The sequence below is a fragment of the Canis aureus genome, chromosome 25, assembly GCF_053574225.1.
Source record: "Canis aureus isolate CA01 chromosome 25, VMU_Caureus_v.1.0, whole genome shotgun sequence".
Lineage (NCBI taxonomy): Eukaryota > Metazoa > Chordata > Mammalia > Carnivora > Canidae > Canis > Canis aureus.
The window spans coordinates 21,824,004-21,845,197 of record NC_135635.1 but is presented as its reverse complement, the minus strand read 5'-3'; the positions used below and the strand labels follow the sequence as shown (position 1 = coordinate 21,845,197).

The following is a 21,194-nucleotide window of genomic DNA, read 5'->3' as shown; positions in this document are numbered from 1 at the left end:
AAGAAGAAAATATCCAGAAAGGTAAAAGCAATCTGCAAGAAACCAATTGGAAGAACTCTACAGCCTGTGAATCTGCAAATAGGTACTTTTTTTGTTGGATGGGCTTTAACACAATTAAGATTTAATATCACAGATTTTAAGAGATTACATGGAAAAGACATAATTTGGACCTTATCCCATCCTTGTTGGATTTTTCTCCCTCTTCAGCCCTGCATTTTAGTAAGGAAGTAGGAAGCAGGAATTTTAGTGTTCCCTAACTTGAAATATAGACTATAAATATAGGAGGACAAGGACTGGGAATTACTTAGTCTGCCAGAAAAAAAAAAAATGCTTTTCTCTAAGAACCTTATTTGATCATTTCCACTTTAAGAGTTTTAATTTCAAAAGTAGTAAGAGTGATAAAATCCTGGAATAGGGCATGGGAGTATTTCATCCTACCCCTGTGGACTCAGGGATCTTGACAAATCTTCTCTCATCCCCCTATCCCAACCACTGCTGTGATTATCCCTGTTGCCCACCGTGTTCACAGAAATGTGTGTCCTGTCCCTCTGGTACTGGGACTAAAACAAAAGAAGGATCCCTGACCTAGAGGATCTATAGATCCCTTCCAGGGCTATGGGTCTGTATCCTTTCAAATGCATGCAACTGCTACTAAAGAAGTATGATGGGAAAGTAGATAGGAGACTGCCCTAAAACAAAAAGGAGAGAAGCAGTTGAGCCTGGTGATAGAGCATCTATATTTCAGTGAGTTACCAACATCGCTCAGGAGTACAGCAAACTAAACAGACTAGTTATGAGATACAGAATTCAGTGTAGCCTCGCTCTGTTTTCCTCAGAGTTTGTTAAATTACCTCCTTTTAATAGGCAGCAGAGAGAAATAGGAAGGAAACAAAGACAGGAAGATATCTCAGCCTTTCAAATTAAACAGTATCAGTGATAAAATACTCTTCCTCTCCTCAGTGTATCACTGCCACCACTACCAATGCCCTCTCCTTACCTTCTTTGCTGTGCTCTTACAAAAGTGAACTCTTTACAGATAAATTCAAAATTCCATGTTATTTTCTATAGTTTTTGTATTTTGTACTTATTGGAGGTAGAAATAGGGTAGAGATGAACATATTTTTACTACCAGTATCCCATTTTATTCTATCTCTTGTCAAAATTCCATCCCGTTTTTAAAAATTTTATGACCAAATTGTATTTGATTCATAGTTTTTTGTTTTTTTAGACGTTTAGGACTGAAAGTTTTATTAGACATTTAACACTTTTAGTTTATTCAGATTAGCACTTGAAATACAAACTTTAGCACAATAAATTTAGGTAACCATTTATCAAAAGCAAATATATTTTATAGCATGGACAGCCTTTTTATGGATGATAGACTGCCCTTCTATATAGGGCAGCAGGGCAGGGGGGATGCGCACCCACGTTTGTACACACACAAAGAGATACATGAATGGGATACAGGGAAAAGAGCTTCAGAGGAGTGGCAGTGTCCTGAAACCAAGAGCTGTCCCTAAAGGTCACCATGACATGCTTGTTTCCCAAGAGTCAGACTCTAAAGGAAACTAATTCCAGCCAGGTTCAGTGTGGAACAATTTAAAGTTTTTTTTAGGGGGGGGGGGCACCTGGGTGGCTCAGCACTTGAGCATCTGCCTTTGGTTCAGGTCGTGATCTCAGGATCCTGGGATCGAGTCCCATGTCAGGCTCCCTGCATGGAGCCTGCTCCTCCCTCTGCCTGTGTCTCTGCCTCTCTGTGTCTCTCATGAATAAATAAATAAAATCTTTAAAAAAAATAAAAAGAGAGGCAAGTAGATTCATAATTAAACTCCATTCTGGGACTGAGCTGGAGTGACTGTCACTTGTATATATTTAAGATCTCACCTCCTTTTTAGTGTATTGTCTTTCTACCTTGTATGCACCTCTATCAGCTATCATATCGAGTTGTGATTGTCTGTAAACCTCTGGATTTGGCACACAGATTGAACGTGGTATATATGCTTTGGGTGAATTAATGCCACTAGTTCTCTTTATAATGTTTTCTCTGCTGTTCTATACCTTTTTCTTAGAGAAGGTTTGTTTCAAGATGAAAGTCTCAAAGGAGAACATCCTCAACTGCTTTGGAAATGAACTGACTAGAAGTTAAAAAAAAAAATGCAGTAAAGACCACAAAGATAAATAAGCTGAAATATGTGATTTTGATAGTTTTCTGAAAGTATGTGTCTCCTTCTTAATCAATTATGAGCACCCCAGATCCTGCATACTTACTTATTTGTTCTTATAATTTGTGCTTAGAACCCCAACTTCTGAGGCATGTTGGAAAGCTCAAAAATATAGAACTAGATATATGGCTTTTAAGTGTATCTTCAGTGACTCCCTTCCTCATTGTTACCCAGGGCACAGTAGAAAAAAAATTAATTGCATAATCTACTCTTTAACTCTCAAGATTGATTTGAGAAATTAATTCAAAATGCTTTATTCTTTAAAATCCTTGTTTAGGGACACCTGTCTGGCTCAACAGTTGAGCATCTGTCTTTGGCTCATGGTCCCGGGATCGAGTCCCAAATCGGGCTCCCTGCATGGAGTCTGTTTCTCCCTCTGCCTCTGTCTCTGCCTCTCTCTGTGTCTCTCATGAGTAAACAAATAAAATCTTTTAAAAATAATAATAATAAATAATAAAATCTTTGTTTAAAAAACCCCCACCATTTTAAAAGGGAACATATTTAATTTGCTTCATTTCCAACCAGATATAATTAGTGCTTAGTGAAGCCTCAGCTCCCAGGGCACAAAACTAGGACATTGCTTTGTCTCTTGTTGGTTTTATTTAATTTGACTTTAGTGTCTTCACAATGAATTTATTGGCCTGATAAATTACTCCTTTGTTTTCAGAGACAAATCCTTCCTGTCACTCAGGTCTGTGTCAATCCTTTCTACTTAGAGCTTTGTAGAACAGTCACAGATGTTTATTCTTCCTACATAATTGTAGGATTTTTTCTTAATTTCCTAGAAAATGTTTATATTCTTCAGGTTTGTTTTTGAGGCTTTTTTTTTTTTTTAACTATTCTAATGACACCATGTAAAGCATTAGAATCACAACTAGAAGGGATATCATGGGTGTTCCTCATGATTGAGCAGGGAACTGATCCAAAGCTGTGAGTTTCTATGAAGCTCCTCCTCATGAAATTTAAAGTACTGATCAGGGTCAGGCTTAGAAGGTGAGTTTTTTGTTTGTTTGTTTGTTTGTTTTGTTTTTTCCCAGAAGGTGAGTTCTTAAGGTGACTTCCATGGCATCTCCAAAAGAATCCCCGGAAGAATTAGTTTTGCTCACTAGATAAGGCATTCTCCATTCCTTGGATTTACTTATTAGACAGGTGGAAGGTGGCCTCTTTATCTGCTGCTTATAGTTCCCTTGTAGTAAATCCAGAAGGCTGATGGGGGTCTGAGTGGGTGGAGTCCTAATTTCAGTCTAGACTCCTGTTGAGGCTGGATGTTGGAGGACTGAGGATTAGAGACCCTAGTTCTTTACTTAACTCTTTTACCTTAACTTTTGAACCAATCTGTTAGCCTTAGCTGTTTGGTGTTTTTTTTTGGGGGGGGGGCAGTGTTACAAAATGATGATCAAGTGGTAACTGCTTGCTTAACTTTATAAATTACCTAACACTCATCAACGCATCATGTATTTAAAATTAAATCATCATTTCATTTTCTTGACTTTGATCATCCTCTCCCAAAATTTAAGTATTAGATTCATTTAAACAGTTGCTTTTTTTGTTTTGATTTTGGTAATATTCTTGATGTTTTGGGGGGCTTTTAGTTGTTATTGAATCAAACTTTAAATATATTAGTGTTCTTGATTTTTAAAAAAGGAAATTAGGTCATTGTTTATCTCCTTAATGTAGGATTTCTGGCTCAGTAGCTAAGCACAAGTAATTGGTTCCTTCGATTTGAATTTTAAAAATTAACAACTTCATTCTCTTAGTCATTCTACCACTTCTAGGTAAATTTTGAGCAGTGGAAGTACTTTCAAAAAGTTAAAGTTATGCTTCTACTAGTGTTTCAATGAACTGACTATAGATAGATAGCTCTTGACTATAAAAACTTGTATCCCATGCTACTGTGCATGAACCTTCTAAGTGCCCCTCTTCATTCCCTTCTGACCCCCTTACCCCATTCCCCATCCCCGCCCCCGACCTCCTCAGCTTTTAGCTATTAAGTCTGCTAGCTTTTAAATAGCAAATTTGTTAGGCCTTGAACCCTTGATTCCCATTTTATTAGTAAGGTAACTGCTGACTCTTTATTTGGACTGAGACTTTTTATTGTTTTCTGAGCACTGAATATATTTATGTAGGACAAACATAATTTTAATATATTAATATTTGTATATATACGTTTAATTCTCTGTGATTTTTTCATAGTTTAAAATTTAACAATTTATTTAATCTATCTTTTCCCTCAAATATGTTGCTATCCATCACATTAAAACACAAGCCATGAGGTTTTTTAGATTCCTTACATTAGTTTTAATATATATAGCTTTTAGAGCATTTCATTGTTTAGTTTGTTCCTCAGAGGTCTATACTCTTTTACTTCTCTGGGAGCTTAGTTGGATTAATACCATTATGGATTTGTGGAAATTTAGGCAATCAGAAATGCATCAATCTCCTGGCTTTGGCAATGGATAGTTGTATAACTTTTGAACAGTTACTACTAATATAAGAGCACTCACTTTGTTGACAAGATTAGCAATTATAAAGGAAAGGAACTCGAATGTCTAGTTTAAATTATAGTTAAGCAGAGAGAAGTGTGTGTATGTGTCTGTGTCTAAATATGTATGCATACACAAATACATAAATTTATTTAGTTAAAATACTAAATTGCATGTCTAGATCAGTATTACAACGGAAGTGCAGGACAACCTGATATAAATTTGTAAAGTAATGCTGAGCACCCAGGTGGCTCAGTCAGTTAAATGTCTGCCTTCTGCCCAGGTCATGATCTCAGGGTCCTTGTATTGAGCCCTGTGTCTGGCTCCCTGTTCAGTAGGGAGTCTGCTTCTCTGTCTCCTCTGACTTGTGCATATGTGCTCTCTCTCTCTCTGAAGTAAATAAGATCTTAAAAAATAATAATGCCAAAGAGATACTATTTAGGGGACACCTGGGTGGCTCAGCGGTTGAGCGTCTGCCTTCTGCTCATGGCGTGACCCCAAAGTCCTGGAATCGAGTCCCATATCGGGCTCCTTGCATGGAGCCTGCCTCTCCTGCCTCTCTCTGCTTCTCTGTGTGTCTCTCATGAATAAGTAAATAAAATCTTAAAAAAAAAAAAAAAAGGACATACTTTTTAAGGATATAGTATATACTTGAATGAGTTTTACAGCTTTATGTCACCTGATACTGTGATGTATTGGACTTGCCTTCTCAGCTTCAGATGCAGATTTCTAATTTTGCTGAATAGCTCTACAAAAATATTGCTCTTACAAATTCAAACTATCTAGACTTTATAACTTTTCGTTTATGATTCAGAATCATTGAGAATATGAATTGCTAGTTATTGTAAATGTTTTGGAACTCTTAGGGTCTAGTTTTAGATTTTATTTATTTATTCATGACAGACAGAGACAGAGACACAGGCAGAGGGAGAAGCAGGCTCCATGCAGGGAGCCTGATGTGGGACTCGATCCCGGGTCTCCAGGATCACACCCCAGGCCGAAGGAGGCCCTAAACCGCCGGGCCACTGGGGCTGCCCAGGATCTAGTTTTAAAAATAAAATGAGGTACATGTTTATTTTTCTGAATATAGTTACAAATCAAAAAACGTTAGTTTATCTTTTCCCCACCTAAATGAGCTAGCTAAACATAGCAATTTAAGAACTTGTTTACAGAGAAAACAACATATCTGAAGGAACAGTTTGGAAAAGAGCATATATTGTGTTCACTCTCTCTCTGTATTCCCAAGCTTTGAAGTGGAAAAGAATATTAAGCACAGGTCTATCTATGGGTTTGTTTGTCTTCATAATCTTAGATAAGTTATTTAGATAGGTAATGTATAAACCAGAATCTGAAAATGGCTTCAGAAGTCTGTGCTGTTTATTTTATCAATTCCTTTGTTATGATTTCATTAAATTCCTTACATTCTTTTTTATTAAAACCCTCTGAGTGTTGTAGGGTGGAGCATGTCTTTCTTTTTAACTGGTGACATTTGGCCTATTTTGATTAATTTGTTTTAGGGAGGGAAGAGCTTTGCTTAAAATGATAAGGTGGTAAGAAAGAGCCAGCTATGTCAGCAGAATTTTATACTGCACTGATTTTTTTTCCATTTCTAAACATTAAACATTATTTTTCCAGTTATTTTTCTATCTACCCTTTCATAAGTATGATTACCTGCACATTTCCTTGCACTGAGCATTGAAAAATGAATATCCATAAAATTATTTCAATCAGATATTTTATTTAAGATCACATGGAAGCTACAAATTGTAGATTAAGACAATAGTATTACTTTTGTACATATTGTCTTGGAATATACAATATTTAAGAATTTTATAATGCAGTGTAATACAGTAGCATCATAAATGGTAAGATTTACCATTTATTCCAAGAGTTTAAATCAGGGTTTTACTGGGCTTAAATACCTCAATGTTGGGGATCCCTGGGCGGCTCAGCGGTTTAGCCCCTGCCTTTGGCCCAGGGTGTGATCCTGGAGTCCCGGGATCGAGTCCAGCGTCGGGCTCCCTGCATGTTTCTTTACAGTTTTCTTAACTGTGAAGCATGTACTCTATTTCATTCCCATCCCCTAGAAAGCCCCTTTCTATCTAAATTGTGATATATTATTTTGCTGCTACTTTGCTCCCACTTTGCAGCTGGTTGAGGCAAGGGGTAGGTTTTGGCGAGCACTGGAGTAATCCTTAGCCTATTTTTTGACCCATTTCATTCAATCAGGTGATAATTCTACAGGCGACTTTGCCAAGATAAACTGCTGGATTAGCAGTGCTTGAGCATTTCTTTTTACTTGGAAAATGTAGGGCTTGCTGAAATATAAACAGATTGGAAATCACATATATTAATGAAATGTAAATAAATGTATTTAAACATAATAAAAGGTAAGGGTCTCCCCCCCCCTTAAGCAAGCAATTTAATTTGTAAAGTGTATTGGGATATTTAAGTTAATTGCTTTAATTGCTGTAGTTGATCCATTTATATTTATTCATGTGCTCTAGGTTAGGTGCAAAGCTTTTCTCATTCAGTCTGTCTACTGGCTGACAAGTTACAGCCATCTTCACCTGGCACTGCTAGTTTCAGTAAAGGGCAGGGACTCGACCTAAGCTCAGTTCTTTAAATAGAGTATTGTCAAGTAGTATACCATTTCAGTCAGCATCACTGGTAATATTTACAATAAATACCGTGCCTTTTGCCCCAAAATGTCACAGCACACATCTCAAACGTAGCATCTATCTTCTCCAATAATACTGAATGCCCACAAAACAGGGCAACACTTCCTACATTATTTGAAGTCTAAAATTTCGCCCAACTAAATGAAGAGAAGAGCATAGTATCTCTTAAAAGAGAGTGGCATCTAAAGATAATGTGAGGAATAAAGTGTGGTAATTTGGAACAATAGTATTATGTGTTACATTACACTGAATAATTAACTTCTCTATTAAAATTTTGCTACAATGGAAAATACAAGTTACTTGAAAATATCACCAAAAGATACACCTATTTTTGCATATTATGTGGGGATTTAATTTAATTGACTTAGGTTTTCTTTGGGAAATAAATACATTTGGCAAAATTCTTCTTGACTATGGGAAAACTACTTTTTCACATTGTTCATACTTTTAAATTTTTCTTTGAATTGAAGTAGTTTCACTTTAACAAAGTTTCTTAGGGATTGTGCATGTCTAATTTTACCAAATATAATTTCTAGCTTCCATACTCTTTTATTAAAGTATTTGTGGTACTTTACTAACTGAATAAATATAGTAATAAAATTCTAGGAAATATTTGAACTGTTCCACTTTATATACTATATTAATTAAATCTTAAAATTGAAGTTAGTACGAGTTTTATAGTCTGGCAACTACTTTGACCCAGGAGTCAGGCACTCAGATTTTCTTTCTTTATTTTTATTTTCTATATTTATTTCAGTAGCATTTCCTCCCCAAATTCTTTAATTTTGGCTTTCAAATGTTTACATACTAATTTAGCTTTTCCTATACCTTCAAAAAGGAACATGTTTTGACATATAAAGTTTGGCTATTTAAAGTTAACCATTGTAAGGACGCCTGGGTGTCTCATTCGGTTAAGCATCTGCCTTTGGCTCAGGTCATGATCCCAGGGTTCTGGGATCGAGCCCAGCATTGTATCAGGACCCCTGTTCAATGGGAGTCTGCTTTCCCCTCTACTCCCTGCTTAGGCTATCTTGATTATTCACTCATCTGTCTCTTTCAAATAAATAATTTTTTTAAAAATAAAATAATAAAGTTACCATTGTAATCATAAGTCAAAACATTGTTTTGTTGAAAAGTTTACACTTATTTCATTGTAACTATGAAAATGAACTTCTTTATCAGAATCAATGGGCTTGGAATTTATGAAAATATGAATGAGAAGTCTGTAGTGATCTTGGCTTCATGACTAAAAAATAATTATTTTTATCCCTTATTAAGTAGAACACTGGATTTCATCACAGAATGTCATAAACACTAAATTCAGGAAATAGAGTCATTATACCTGAATGGTGAACATAAGGTCATAGCATAATTTTCTATCACTCAAATGGATGACAATCACTAAGGAAGAGCCCATATCTATTCAGATGTGGAGAAGAAAAATAATTCTACCCTGCAGATAGTTTGTTGTAGTGGAAAGAACATAGACTTTGGGGGTCTGATAACATTTGGATTTAGACCCAAAATCTATTCCTGCTCCTGAGACAAGGGAGATGTGGGAGGAGCAGTTTCCAGAAAGAATCTCAGGAGTCATGTAGTCCTTACTAAGTCTGATTTGATTATTGAACATCAGCTCTTGCTTCTTCTCAGCTCTGTGGTAATAATTAGGCTAAATATATCATTCAACTTAGTAGTATTGGAATTTCTCCATCACATGGTCACATCTACTTCTCTCCTGAGCCAGAACTGGTGATTACAAGGTCCTGGCAAACTTTACCAATAACTTTATTTCATAAATATAAATAACTTTTTGATAGTTATGAGCATTATCAGATTTGGATCTGCCACTTGCTGGCTGAGTGACTCTGGACAAGTCATTAATTTCTCTATACCTCCATTCCTCATTATTTCCTCAAAATAATTCATGTCACATAGCAATATAGATGAGTATTGAATAGATTAAATATAATAGTTAACTTTCCATCTATCACAGAGTTAAGAGCTCAGTATATGTTAGCTATTTATTCTTGTTGTTATGTAAGTAACAAAGATGTGTTTTTATTTGAAGGGTTGGTTTACAATCAAAGTACCAAAGTGCATCTGATCAAGGAGAAATATCACAAATCCATTTGCACTTAACATCTGTCATTTAAAATGTAAACAAGTGTTCAGTAATTTTGTAAAAGTACTTTATAACATTGCTCCCTGCCAGTTTTCTAATGATTATGAATGAGAGCTTTGAAATTGCACTATAGTAAAAAGCACAATTTAATTGATGCCAGAGTTCAGGGTTTTTTTTTTTTTTTTTTTTTTTTGCATTAAGACTTTGAGAGTGTAATCCCTCATCCCAGGCCTTAGAGCTCTAACAGGAGTTAAGACATCACAGATCTTGGCACACTATGCATATGTCTCCGGCTACCTCTAAAGGGCCACAAAGTGGACTGGGACCCTAACAGAAGATAGAAGTGTAAAACAGATGGCTTTTTATATTCCTTTTTGGTAATACTGCAGCAAGAAATGGAACCTAATGGTATATTATTTTTATATTTCTTAAGAGATTTTGTGCCAGTAAAATTGAGTTGTAAGATCCCCTACTGTTCTACCTTCCATAACATTTAACAAAATTCATAAATAAGAACAGACAACACGTTCACGTTTTTTCATACTCTTGCACTTATATCAGTGGTAGCCCTCATTTTGTGGTCTGAAGCATCTTTAACTAGAATTCTCTATGGGAGCAACTTCTTCAACATCTTCTTTACTGGGCACTTTATTTCAATATATGTAAATATATTTAATTTCAGTTTTCAGAAAAATCTGATGTTATTCCAGACATTGGCTAACATCTATCCATGTGACCTTGATCAAATGATGTAATTTGGCCAGGCCTCAGTCTTCTGTGTTCAGTAAAATGATAATACTAGTTGATGGCCAATGAGTTTTGCTAGCTCTGAAAGGCAAGATATCTTATCCATTTGGTTTTGGTGAACTCTGAAATGCATGACCTTTACATAGAGAGAAAATAGCATCACGTGCCGGTCCCTCTGATTTCTCTAGAGCACGGAATCCACAGCTTCCTTGTTACAACTTTTATCAAATAGAGCCAAATGTATTTGGGGGTGTTGTTGATTACTTGTGACTTGGGAAGAAGAATATGGTAAGGATGGAATAGTAGGAAGGAATAAAAGAAGAGGCATTTGCTGGGATTTTACTGGAACTTGTGTTATTGACACAGGGCTACTACCACTAGAGAAGCCACCAGGAATTGGCTTACAATGATGGCTATAGGAGCCATCAGAGTACTTGACCTAGATCGAATTTGTATGCTTCTCTGTGTTGGCCCTCATTGATTTCCATCACTTTTATGACATCCCTTCATACCTACCAAGTGGCCATTGTCTCATGCCACCATGGCTCCCTGGCCTCTCTGTATCTTCTCCTGTGACCCAGGATGTGATGTTCCAGTTTAAATTCCCAAGCAAAACATTTTTAATAATGTTCTATCAACCAGAAGTCAAAGAAGAATTCAGTCTAATAAATATGGCCTTGTATTTTCATGGAATTATTAGAATGATTTTACAAATGGTAAGTAACCATTTTGAAGGGAATAGGCAAAAAATGACTTTCTAGTAGTGTTGAGTATATTAGACTCGTAGAAGGAATTATTTTGAAGCAGTTTGCTTTTGAGACTAGCCTTGGTTATTGGAAACACATCTCTTTATTTTCTAAAATGGGCAATTGTAAAAATTTTGCTTCCTTTTAAAATTATACTTATTAAATAGAAATCCTGTGTTTCTGCTCAGAGCTTTAATTAACAGGTCAAAGTTTTTACCCAAATTATTAGTTCAGAAATCGGTTTGGTGAAGTACTACTCTCAAAAGATTCTTGGTACTGTTTTATGAATGTTTGTTTCACCTCTGGATATGAGAGAAGTCTCCACTTCAAAGTCATAGATATTGGTTTAACATTATATATGATTTAGAAAAATACAGTTGTAAATAAGCTGTCTGGAGATGGGCTTAGAATAAGAAACTCAGCTGAAGGCAGTGGCACTTAACACTAAATTTAATCCTAAATAAAAAAAAAACAAAAATTACTAACTATATTCATTTTAAAAGCTTACTTTTTAAGGGAAAAAAGAGAGTTATTAATAGCAGGATCAATATTTTTATGCCAATAACCTTAACTAGATTTGTATCATGTTTATCCCAGATACAATTGAAATTTCTTAATATGGATGCTAATCCCAATTATCATTTCCAATCTTGATTTAAAAACCTTGAGAATGTTCATTGATTTTAAGGTACATTTAGGTAAACTAAAATATCTTTATTTTTAGGTGCTCTTATAAAAATAGTAATAGTATTTTGAAATTTTACTTTTGTATTGATTTTTTTCCTATAGAAAAGAAGTTTCTAATTTTTGAAAGCTATAATTTTTATTTCTTTTTTTTAAATTTTTATTTCTATATACAGAACTAACTCCTGTTGAACTTATACTTTGTGCCAAGCCCTACACTAAGTACATTTTAAAAAGACATTTCATTTCTCACAAATCCCTCTTGAAAAGTTACGCATCTTGACTTAAGTCACACAGTAAGTAATAGACAGGATTTGAATCTTGGTACATGGTGTTTCCACTAATCAGTAGTATTACCTTGAAAAAAAATGGCATTCTCCAAAAACGTGTTTTTTAATGGTGTGAATTTAAAGAAAATTCCAGAACTCTCTAAGAAGCTTTGGTTTATATTTAAGGCAAGAGTTAAAAATTATCACAAGTATGCAGATGTATTTGTTTTGGACTCTGTAAAAATAAATCTGGATGTAATTTTCAAAAACTGGAGGAATAATTTGTTAGTACTGAAAAATAAACCTGATCATGAGACACTCATTTTGCTGATATGTGCAGTTATTTATCATAGGTTCTCTGAATTAAAATTATAGTTTCTTAACGTGATTTAGTTTCTTTGCTCTTTTCTTTCTCCTAGAATGGAAAGTTTGTACATGTTATCTGATCATTGTTTATTGATAAAAATAAATTTTCAAGTGATGGTAGATGAGATTTCTTAGTGTAACTTTGGACATTTTAAAAACATTTATTTCATAATTGAATCCTTTTAGAAAAGTCTGCATTATTCATACTTTAATTTCTTTATTCATCCCAATTTTGAACATATGTCCCTAAATTCCTAGGTTTCTGACGTTGGGAGAGTTATTTAAACTGGCACTCACTTTTCTCATCTTTAAAATGAGGCTAATAGTGCCTAACTCACTGAATTGTATCATGAGGAATAAATGAGACACAATATACCATGCTTAATTAGCAGATTGCAAGTACTCATGCCATTCCTGTAATTGCAGAATGGCCACTTGAACATGTTAAATTTGGGAAATGTTCAATCACTGCATGTGTTTGAATGCTGTGACCTGAGGATGATGAATAGTAGAGGAAAGAGCATGGCTTTACTGTATTTAATAATTAATATACAAATATTGCTTAGCATTGTGAACTTTTAAAAACCTACTTTCAAAGAAAAAATCCTTTGACTTAAGACAGTTCTCTAAAAAGCAAATACAAAACCCATCTTTAGAAGATATGGCTTAATCATGGCAATTAAGACTTCATATAAGAGAAAGAAGAGCTATTCAGCTTTCTCCTCTGTACTGTATTGTTCTAAGTATAGCTTTAAACAGCATATCCATCACCACTTCTGGGTGTTTCCAAATACATTAAAGGACTAGCAGAAATCTCATTGCATATATATTGCATATCTTCAAAAGTTGATCATTTGTATCCTGTAGTGCAGCAGGGTATTTTGTAGGCATCGTTCGTGCCTATTTTCCACTCTTACCCTCCATGCTGAGTCACTGAGTACTAGTTAACAAAGCTTAACCAGTTTCTCTACTGTGGGGTATCTAGCTGCACATTGTCTCTCAGAGGCAGTGTGTTTTGAAATGCTTCCCAAAACGGTTAGGCTAGGGAGCCTTATTTCCCCATGATGCATGTCACAGGACTATTGTTCTCAATATAGAAGAAGACTACCCGCTGAGCACGTAGCCCAACACAGTTGATCCCATGACCCTGAGATCATGACCTGAGCCAAAACCAAGAGTCAGTAGCCCAACCGATTTAACCAGCCATGTGCCCCTAGTTTTTATTTTTAACTGGTTCTCTGTACAAAAGAGAATTCGTATTATTGTATTCTATTATTGTAATATATATAAAATACATATATGTGTTATATATGCATAATTATGTATTATAGTTTTGATTATTCTAATAAGTACTGTTCAGAATATAAAGTGCTCATTGTGCAGAATCTCTTTCTTTATGATACCAAAAAAACTAGTGGCTAGCATCAGTGTTTTATTTAACTAAAGCAGCTAGCCTGATTGTGAAGATTTTAGTATAATACATTTTATCTACATACTATTTCTATAAAGAATGCTTTAATATGCAATACCATAGGTCTCAAACAAAACTAGACTAGACATGAAAGAAATATTATAATTGGCAATAAGCCACATGTGTGCTTGTGTCTAATGTCCATGGAGTAATGGAATTTGCTCAGTAGCTTGATAGTGGCCATCACAAGAAAATTATACCATTTTAAAGTATGCAGTCAATTCTGGTTATTTTTGAGAACCTTTGGTCACAAGTTTCATCAACTGATCAATATATCACCTTGTTTTATGTGTTTTTCTGTCAAAAGATACCTTATTTGACATATATTGTTGATTCATTAACGTTAAACTCAGAGCCAATACCAGTATACCTCATACTTGAACAAAACTTACCTAACAACAGGTACTTTTCTCCATAAGTCACATCACAGCCTTCATGTGCTTAAGAACATTAGTGTCAACAGTATGCTTAGGAGCCATTTTCAACAGTAAAGTCACCAACAAAAACTACAAAAATGCCAAAACATGGCACTTAATACACTGAGAAAAACATAACTTGTTGACACTATGAAAGCTGAAACAGGAAGGCAGAGTATTGCCTCTTTACAACCTCACCTGGGAACAGTCAGGGGTCAGGCAACTCAAATTTTTCATTGCAGAATACATGTCTTTGAATGACCCTGAAAGTGCCATAAATAATGATTTGAGGGTTACAAATAAATTTTAATGAGTTGGTGAGTTCACAAATAAGGAACCCATGAATAATGAGGATTGACTAAAATTGTTTTATTAAAGCACTGGTTTTGGGGGAATGTGTCTGTCTTCACAAATGCAGATGCTTAATTCAGTAGGCTTTCAAGATAAACAGTTTTTAACTAAAGAACACTTGTTCCCAGTAGCATGTTCCTGAATAAACCTAGTTTTTTATTATAAAAATTAAAATAATAGTGATTTGAATATAGAAACCTTATGGTGAAAACAATAACTGAACTATAATAATACCCTTGCAGTAGAATCTTGCTTCTATCTATATCATTGTTTCCATGGAAAAATTTATTCCAAATTCCAACTGAGATGCCAAAGCCCTTTAGCTTCTTGAGTCCTTAATTCCAATGATGACCAATCCACCATACGCACCTACAATGTAGGACTTCCATTTTCCCTTTAGTCTAGTTCTGGGGCTGGGAATATAGCCATAGGAGTTGGACTCTGGAGGACAGAACAGGGTCGCACCTCCAGGAGGAGTCGTAGACTTCTACCGAGGAGACAGATTCTTCAAATGACTTTCGTGAATCACACCATGATTTTTAGGGAAGCTAGGGAGATGATTGTTAATACAACCCCAAACTTGACAGAAGCCATATTCTGAAAACAGTGGCTCTGCTTAGAAATAAAATTTTGGACCACATGGTTCATTAATCTGACCTACTAAGGCATCTTTTTAAACTTTCCTTAAGGATTTAACTTTGAAAGTAAATGCTAGTGGTGTTGAAAGAAATATGCAGATGCTGATCTTCTCCATGATGAGCTGTAGTAGGAAGGCTGGTCAAGAGGATAAATACCCTGCAAGTTTATATTAACTAAGCAATATTATTTATGCTCGGTGTTTTCCCACATTGTTATACTCTAATATTTAACAGATGTGGGTGTGTTCTATGTTCATTGTATTCACTTATTGGTTAAAAGTTTGAGGTAAAACAGTGATAATCCAAGATAAGAAAATATGTGGTGGTATGCTAAAATCTTTATAGAATTTAAAAATGAACCTCGTAAGTTTCTTTTAAATGACAAGTTTCTTTTGGAGGAGGAGGCCTTTAATGAGATCTGTCTTTCTTGCTAGGTTTTCCAAGTTTAAGATTTTTTTTTTTAAGATTTTATGTATTTATTCATGAGAGACACAGAGAGAGACAGAGACAGAAACACAGGCAGAGGGAGAAGCAGGCTCCATGCAGGGAGCCAACTTGAGAATTTATCCCAGGTCTCCAGGATTAGGCCCTGGGCTGAAGGTGGCGCTAAACCGCTGAGCCATCCAGGCTGTCCCAAGTTTAAGATCTTTTAATGAAAAATAATGGACTAGGTTTTAAATAGATTTTAATTCAATTTAGTTTCCTAAACTCAGCTGAGCTTTTTATTTAATAAAATAACTTAATTTTACTATATTAATTTAATACAGTATATTAATGTTTGGCCATTTTTTAATCATAATTTTATTCCAAGAGGAATAGTATATGTTCTATTTTTAGTAAATAGAGTGCCTGGCGGGAAAGGAAAAATATCTTGTTTTAAGTCAGAACTCTTATGTTTCCTTTCCTTAAATGGTCTTTAAATGGATTGGGGACAGTAGCATATAAACCTCTCATTTGAAATTTCAGGTATGCACCAGCCTATTAAATGCTCAGAGTAGGCTAACTGTAAAGAAACTTGTTTAACTTTATTTGCAAGATTTCTTACATTTCTTTGGCTTTGGAACCTTTCCCCGCCCCTACCTCCACCCCCTCAGAAACTTTAGCATCCCACAGGATTTCATAACTGAGGAACGCAGTTATGGAAATTAGCTTGTCAGAGGCATATGGCCCTTCTTCTGGGCATATAGGGGGTTTATGAAACCATGTTGGCACTGCAGTGTATACAGAGAGCTGAATCAACACACTGGGAAATGATCAGTCCTTTTCCTTGTTTTCAGGATGACAAAAAATATTTTTGTGTCTTCTTTGGAGAAAGCAATAGATTTATTCTCCTTACGTGTGTTCTGACTCATCTACCCAGGTAAATGGGAAGATGGCCTAGAATTATCTTAGGTCCTTTAAGAAAGTGCACAAGGACTGTGTTTCTATTTGTAGTAAATACTGTTTTCTGACAAGTTTTTAGCATTTTTTAAATAAGCTTTTCAGTAAGTCATTAATCCTGAAACACCAATTCCACTGTCAGTCTTTAAATAATTAAAGGTTCGTTGTAATTAAATCGATGTTTATTACATCTCATAAACTTTAGCATTCTTTCAAAAACCAACAAAAAAATAAGATCATAGGACAGTGAACAAACGAATCATGGATTGATTGAAGTTTTAAGACAGGAAGAACTGAGATTTGAAAAACCTACAGAAAAAAAATTGTGTACAATTGATTTTTAGCAAGCTAATAATAACTTTCCAATCAATACAGGAAATCAAGGCATTTGTTTCAAATGTACGAGAATGTAAAAATTTCTGCTTGGTGTATATATAATGCAGCTAAACGAAAAACAACAGGGAAGCACAGCAAGAGTAACAAAAAGTTGAGATTGTATTATTAGAATAACTCTTATAATTTAAGACTACTTTCAAACCCCAGTTAAATACATGAGAAAAGGACAAGCAAGCAGTTCATATATGAAGAAGTCATCACCCAGTAAAGGAGTTAATTTCCATCAGCTAATATTTTCTGCACACTTATGCCTTATGCTGTGGTTGGTATTGTAGTTTCAGTGTTGAAGATGACACTCAGACTTATGGGGAAGAGAGAGACAAGGGACACATGAAACAAAGGAATGCAGGGGTTAATAAAGATTCATTTACAAATGCTGTCAAGGCTATGGAAACTGGTTCGACTGGTTTATTATTCAAAAAATGACAAAACTTTTTTTTAACCTAAGGAATCATCCTAATGAGATTTTTTTTTTTAAAGAAAGGAATAGCTTATGTGTTGAGCAATAGGGCTTAGTCAAGTATGATTTCTCAGTTACTCCATGATTAGAATTATAATTACGCGGGATGCCTGGGTGGCTCAGTGGTTGAGCGGCTGTCTTTAGCTCAGGGCGTGACCCTGGAATCTGGATCGAGTGCCACATCGGGTTCCATGTGGGGAGCTTGCTTCTCCCTCTGCCTATGTCTCTGCCTCTTTTTTTCTCTTTGTGTCTCATGAAAAAATAAATAAATCTTTTAAAAAAGTATAATTACAAAAATTATAGTAAAATGAAACAATGTCATGAATAGGTGGCTGTCGTATTCATAGGACTGAATTCAGTTCTATAAAATGGTCATAAATAGTAGTAGGATTATGAGATATTAAAATCTATTCTGCATAATACTAGAAGAAATTTTAAGACTCATTTTATTAAAAATGTTTTTTCCTCTTTGTAGCTGACTACACAAGACTCTGCCTTCCCCATGTTTCCATAGCCAGCGACATGACCTGACACCTTGATGACCAGTCTCAGGGCCCTTGGGTGACTGGTGCACCATGGAACTTAAAGTATGGGTGGATGGAGTTCAAAGGATTGTTTGTGGGGTCACCGAAGTTACAACTTGCCAGGAGGTTGTAATAGCCTTAGCTCAAGCGATAGGTAAGTGAACTTTCTGAGAGTGAGATAAAGTGGTTTATGCTTCCTGTTTATGTTTATTTGTATTAAATACAGATTTCTAGTTTCTTGTTTATTTGGTTCCATAATACAACTTACAAGCACACTTTTACTTATTACGTTTCATGCTTACATAAATCTGTTAAGACACTTGTTCTCTATCTCCCCCTAGATTTTACTGATTTTCAGTCTAAAGTCTGCACTGCCTTCTACTCTATTGTTGTTTATCCTAAACAAATCATTATTTGTGGGACTAAAGATTTTTTTTAAGCCAAAACATAGATTCCTAGTTCCCAGACCCCTCATTAGAAGTAACCCTATTTACTGTTTATTCTGACTACTTTTAGAAAAGAAAAATGTGACATATAACATAGTTCTTCAATAGAAAGATATATGCTTTTTAAAATCTTACTATGTGGTGAAGATGAAGTTGTCAAGTACATGCTTACTAGCTCCATCTTGTTCACCTACATAGTTGCAACTTTTCTTCTTAGTCTCAGGTTTATGTTTATCATTTTTATTCATGTTTTGGGTTGACTTAACCCTTTTGGAACATGATGAGCACCTACATCAGAAAAGCCAATAATGTGGGTTACCGCTTACATTTGCATTTTAAGTCCATCATTTAGCAAACATGTATTAAAAGGAAATCGTATTCAGATTAGAGGATGTAGAAGAACATGCCAATGATTTGGAAGACAGGATAATAGAAGGCAACCAACCTGAACAATAAAAAGACAAAATAATAATAAATAAAAGTAGATTAAGGGAACTCAGTGACACCATCAAGCATAATAATATTCACATTATAGGGGCCCCAGAAGAAGAAAAAAGAACAGAAAACTTATTTGAAATAATAGCTAAAAACTTCCTTAATCTAGGGGAGGAAATAGACATCTAGGTCCAGGAATCACAGAGAGCCCCAAACAAAATGAACCCAAGAAGGTCCACACAAAAACACATAATTAAAATGGCAAAAAAGTAAAGATAAAGAGAGAATATTAAAAGTAGCAAGGGAGAGCAGCCCAAGTGGCTCAGCGGTTTAGCGCCGCCTTTGGCCCAGGGCTTGATCGTCAGGCTCCCTGCATGGGGCCTGCTTCTCCCTCTGCCTGTGTCTCTGCCTTTCTCTCTCTCTCTCTCTCTCTCTCTCTCTCTCTCTGTTTCTCATGAATAAAAAAATACATATTTACAAAAAAAAAAAAAGTATGGGAGTTTAGCACCTGCCTTTGGCCCAGGGTGTTATCCTGGGGACCCAGGATCGAGTCGCACGTCAGGCTCCCTGCATGGAGCCTGTTTCTTCCTCTGCCTGTGTCTCTGCCTCTCTCTCTCTCTCTCTCTCTCTCTCTCTCTGTGTGTCCCTCATGAATTTAAAAAAAGAAAAGAAAAAGTAGCAAGAGAAAAGCAAACACATATAAAGGAAACCACATAAGGCTATCAGCTAATTTTTCAGGCCAGAAGGGAGGGCCATGATATATTCAAAGTGCTGAAAGGAAAAAACCCTACAACCCAACAAAGTTATTAATCAGAATTGAAGGAGATAGAATGTTTCCCAAACAAAATAAAAGAGTTTATCCCCATTAAACCAGCCTTACAAGAAATACTAAAGTGCATTCTTTACATGGGTAGAGAAGACCATAACTAGAAATGAGAAAATTATAAAGAAAAAAAAATGGTAAAAATAGATCAACTATGTATGAAGCCAGTATGGAGATTAAAACATAATAAATAGTAAAAATCAATCATATCTACAAAAATTAGTCAAAGAATACATAAAATTTAAAAAGTAAAATATAACATTGTACACATAAAATGTTGATGAAGAGTAAAAATGTATTGTTTTAGAATGTGTTCGAACTTAAGCGATTATCAGCTTAATGTAGACGGCTATACACATAAGATGTTATATATGAACCTCATAGTAACCACAAATCAAAAATCCATAGTATATGTACAAAAAATAAAGCGAAAGGAATCTAAGCATAACACTAAGGAAAGTCATCAAACCACAAGGGAAGAGAACAAGAGAAGAAAAGAACAGAGAACTATAAAAACAACCAGAAAACAATTAACAAAATGGCAATAAGTATATACTGATCAGTAATTACTTTAAATGGACTAAATGCTCCAAGCAAAAAAACATAGGATGACAAAATGGTTAAAACATGACCCATCTATATCTGTTTATAAGAGAAAAATTCATATCAGAAGACTGAAAATGAAGGGATGGAAAAAGATATTCATGCAAATGGAGGTAAAAAAATGTGGTAGCAATACTTACATCAGATAAAATAGATTTTAAAACAATGACTGTAATAAGAGATAAAGATATACTGTAATGATAAAAAGGGTTCATTCCTAAAGCAAATATTAACAGGCTTAACGGGAGAAATTGACAGTAATGCAATAATAATAGGGGACTTTAACAACTCACTTATATCAATGGATAGATCATGAAGACAGAAAATCAGTAAGGAAACTCTGACTTTGAACTACACATTAGGCCAGATGGACTTAACAGATATATACATTCCACTCAAAAACAGCAGAAGACACATTCTTTTCAAATGGACATGAAATGTTCTCCAGGATAGATCACATGTTAGGCCACAAAACAAATCTCAATAAATTAAAGAAGTTTAGAATCACTCAGGCATCTTTTCTGAATGCAACAGTATGAAACTAGAAATTAATTAGAAGAAAAAAAAAGCTAGAAAAACCCAAATACATGGAGGCTACACAACCAGTGGGTCAGTGAAGAATAAAGAGGAAATTTAAAAAAATACATAGAGACAAATGAAAATGGAAACACAACTGTTCAAAATCTTTGGGACACAGCAAAAAAGTGGGATATTTATACCAATACAGACCTACCTCAAAAAAGAAGAAAAATCTCAATCTAACTTTACAACTGAAGGAGCTAGGAAAACAAAGCTCAAAGTTACTAGAAGGAAATAATACAGATTAGAGTGGAAATAACTGAAATAGAGACTAAAAAGAAAAAGATCAATGAAACTAAAAGCTGGTTCTTTGAAAAGATAAAATAGTCAAACTGTTAGCCAGGCTCAGGAA

The 21,194-nt window shown here is 35.0% G+C and overlaps 1 protein-coding gene across 5 annotated transcripts in view; it reads left to right on the top strand.

Moving 5' to 3' along the window:
* The window catches only part of RASSF8 (Ras association domain family member 8), a 122,382-nt gene that overhangs the window by 83,665 nt on the left and 17,523 nt on the right, over positions 1–21,194 (top strand). For 4 of the 5 annotated variants that reach the window (XM_077870680.1, XM_077870684.1, XM_077870681.1 and 1 more), the window contains one exon: positions 17,908–18,110. In XM_077870680.1, coding sequence (XP_077726806.1) covers positions 18,008–18,110 — 103 coding nt within the window. In that variant the 5' untranslated portion in view covers positions 17,908–18,007. Of the gene's footprint in view, positions 1–14,837; positions 14,935–17,907; positions 18,111–21,194 lie in introns of those variants that run through there. The other variant, XM_077870683.1, reaches the window with a different exon arrangement.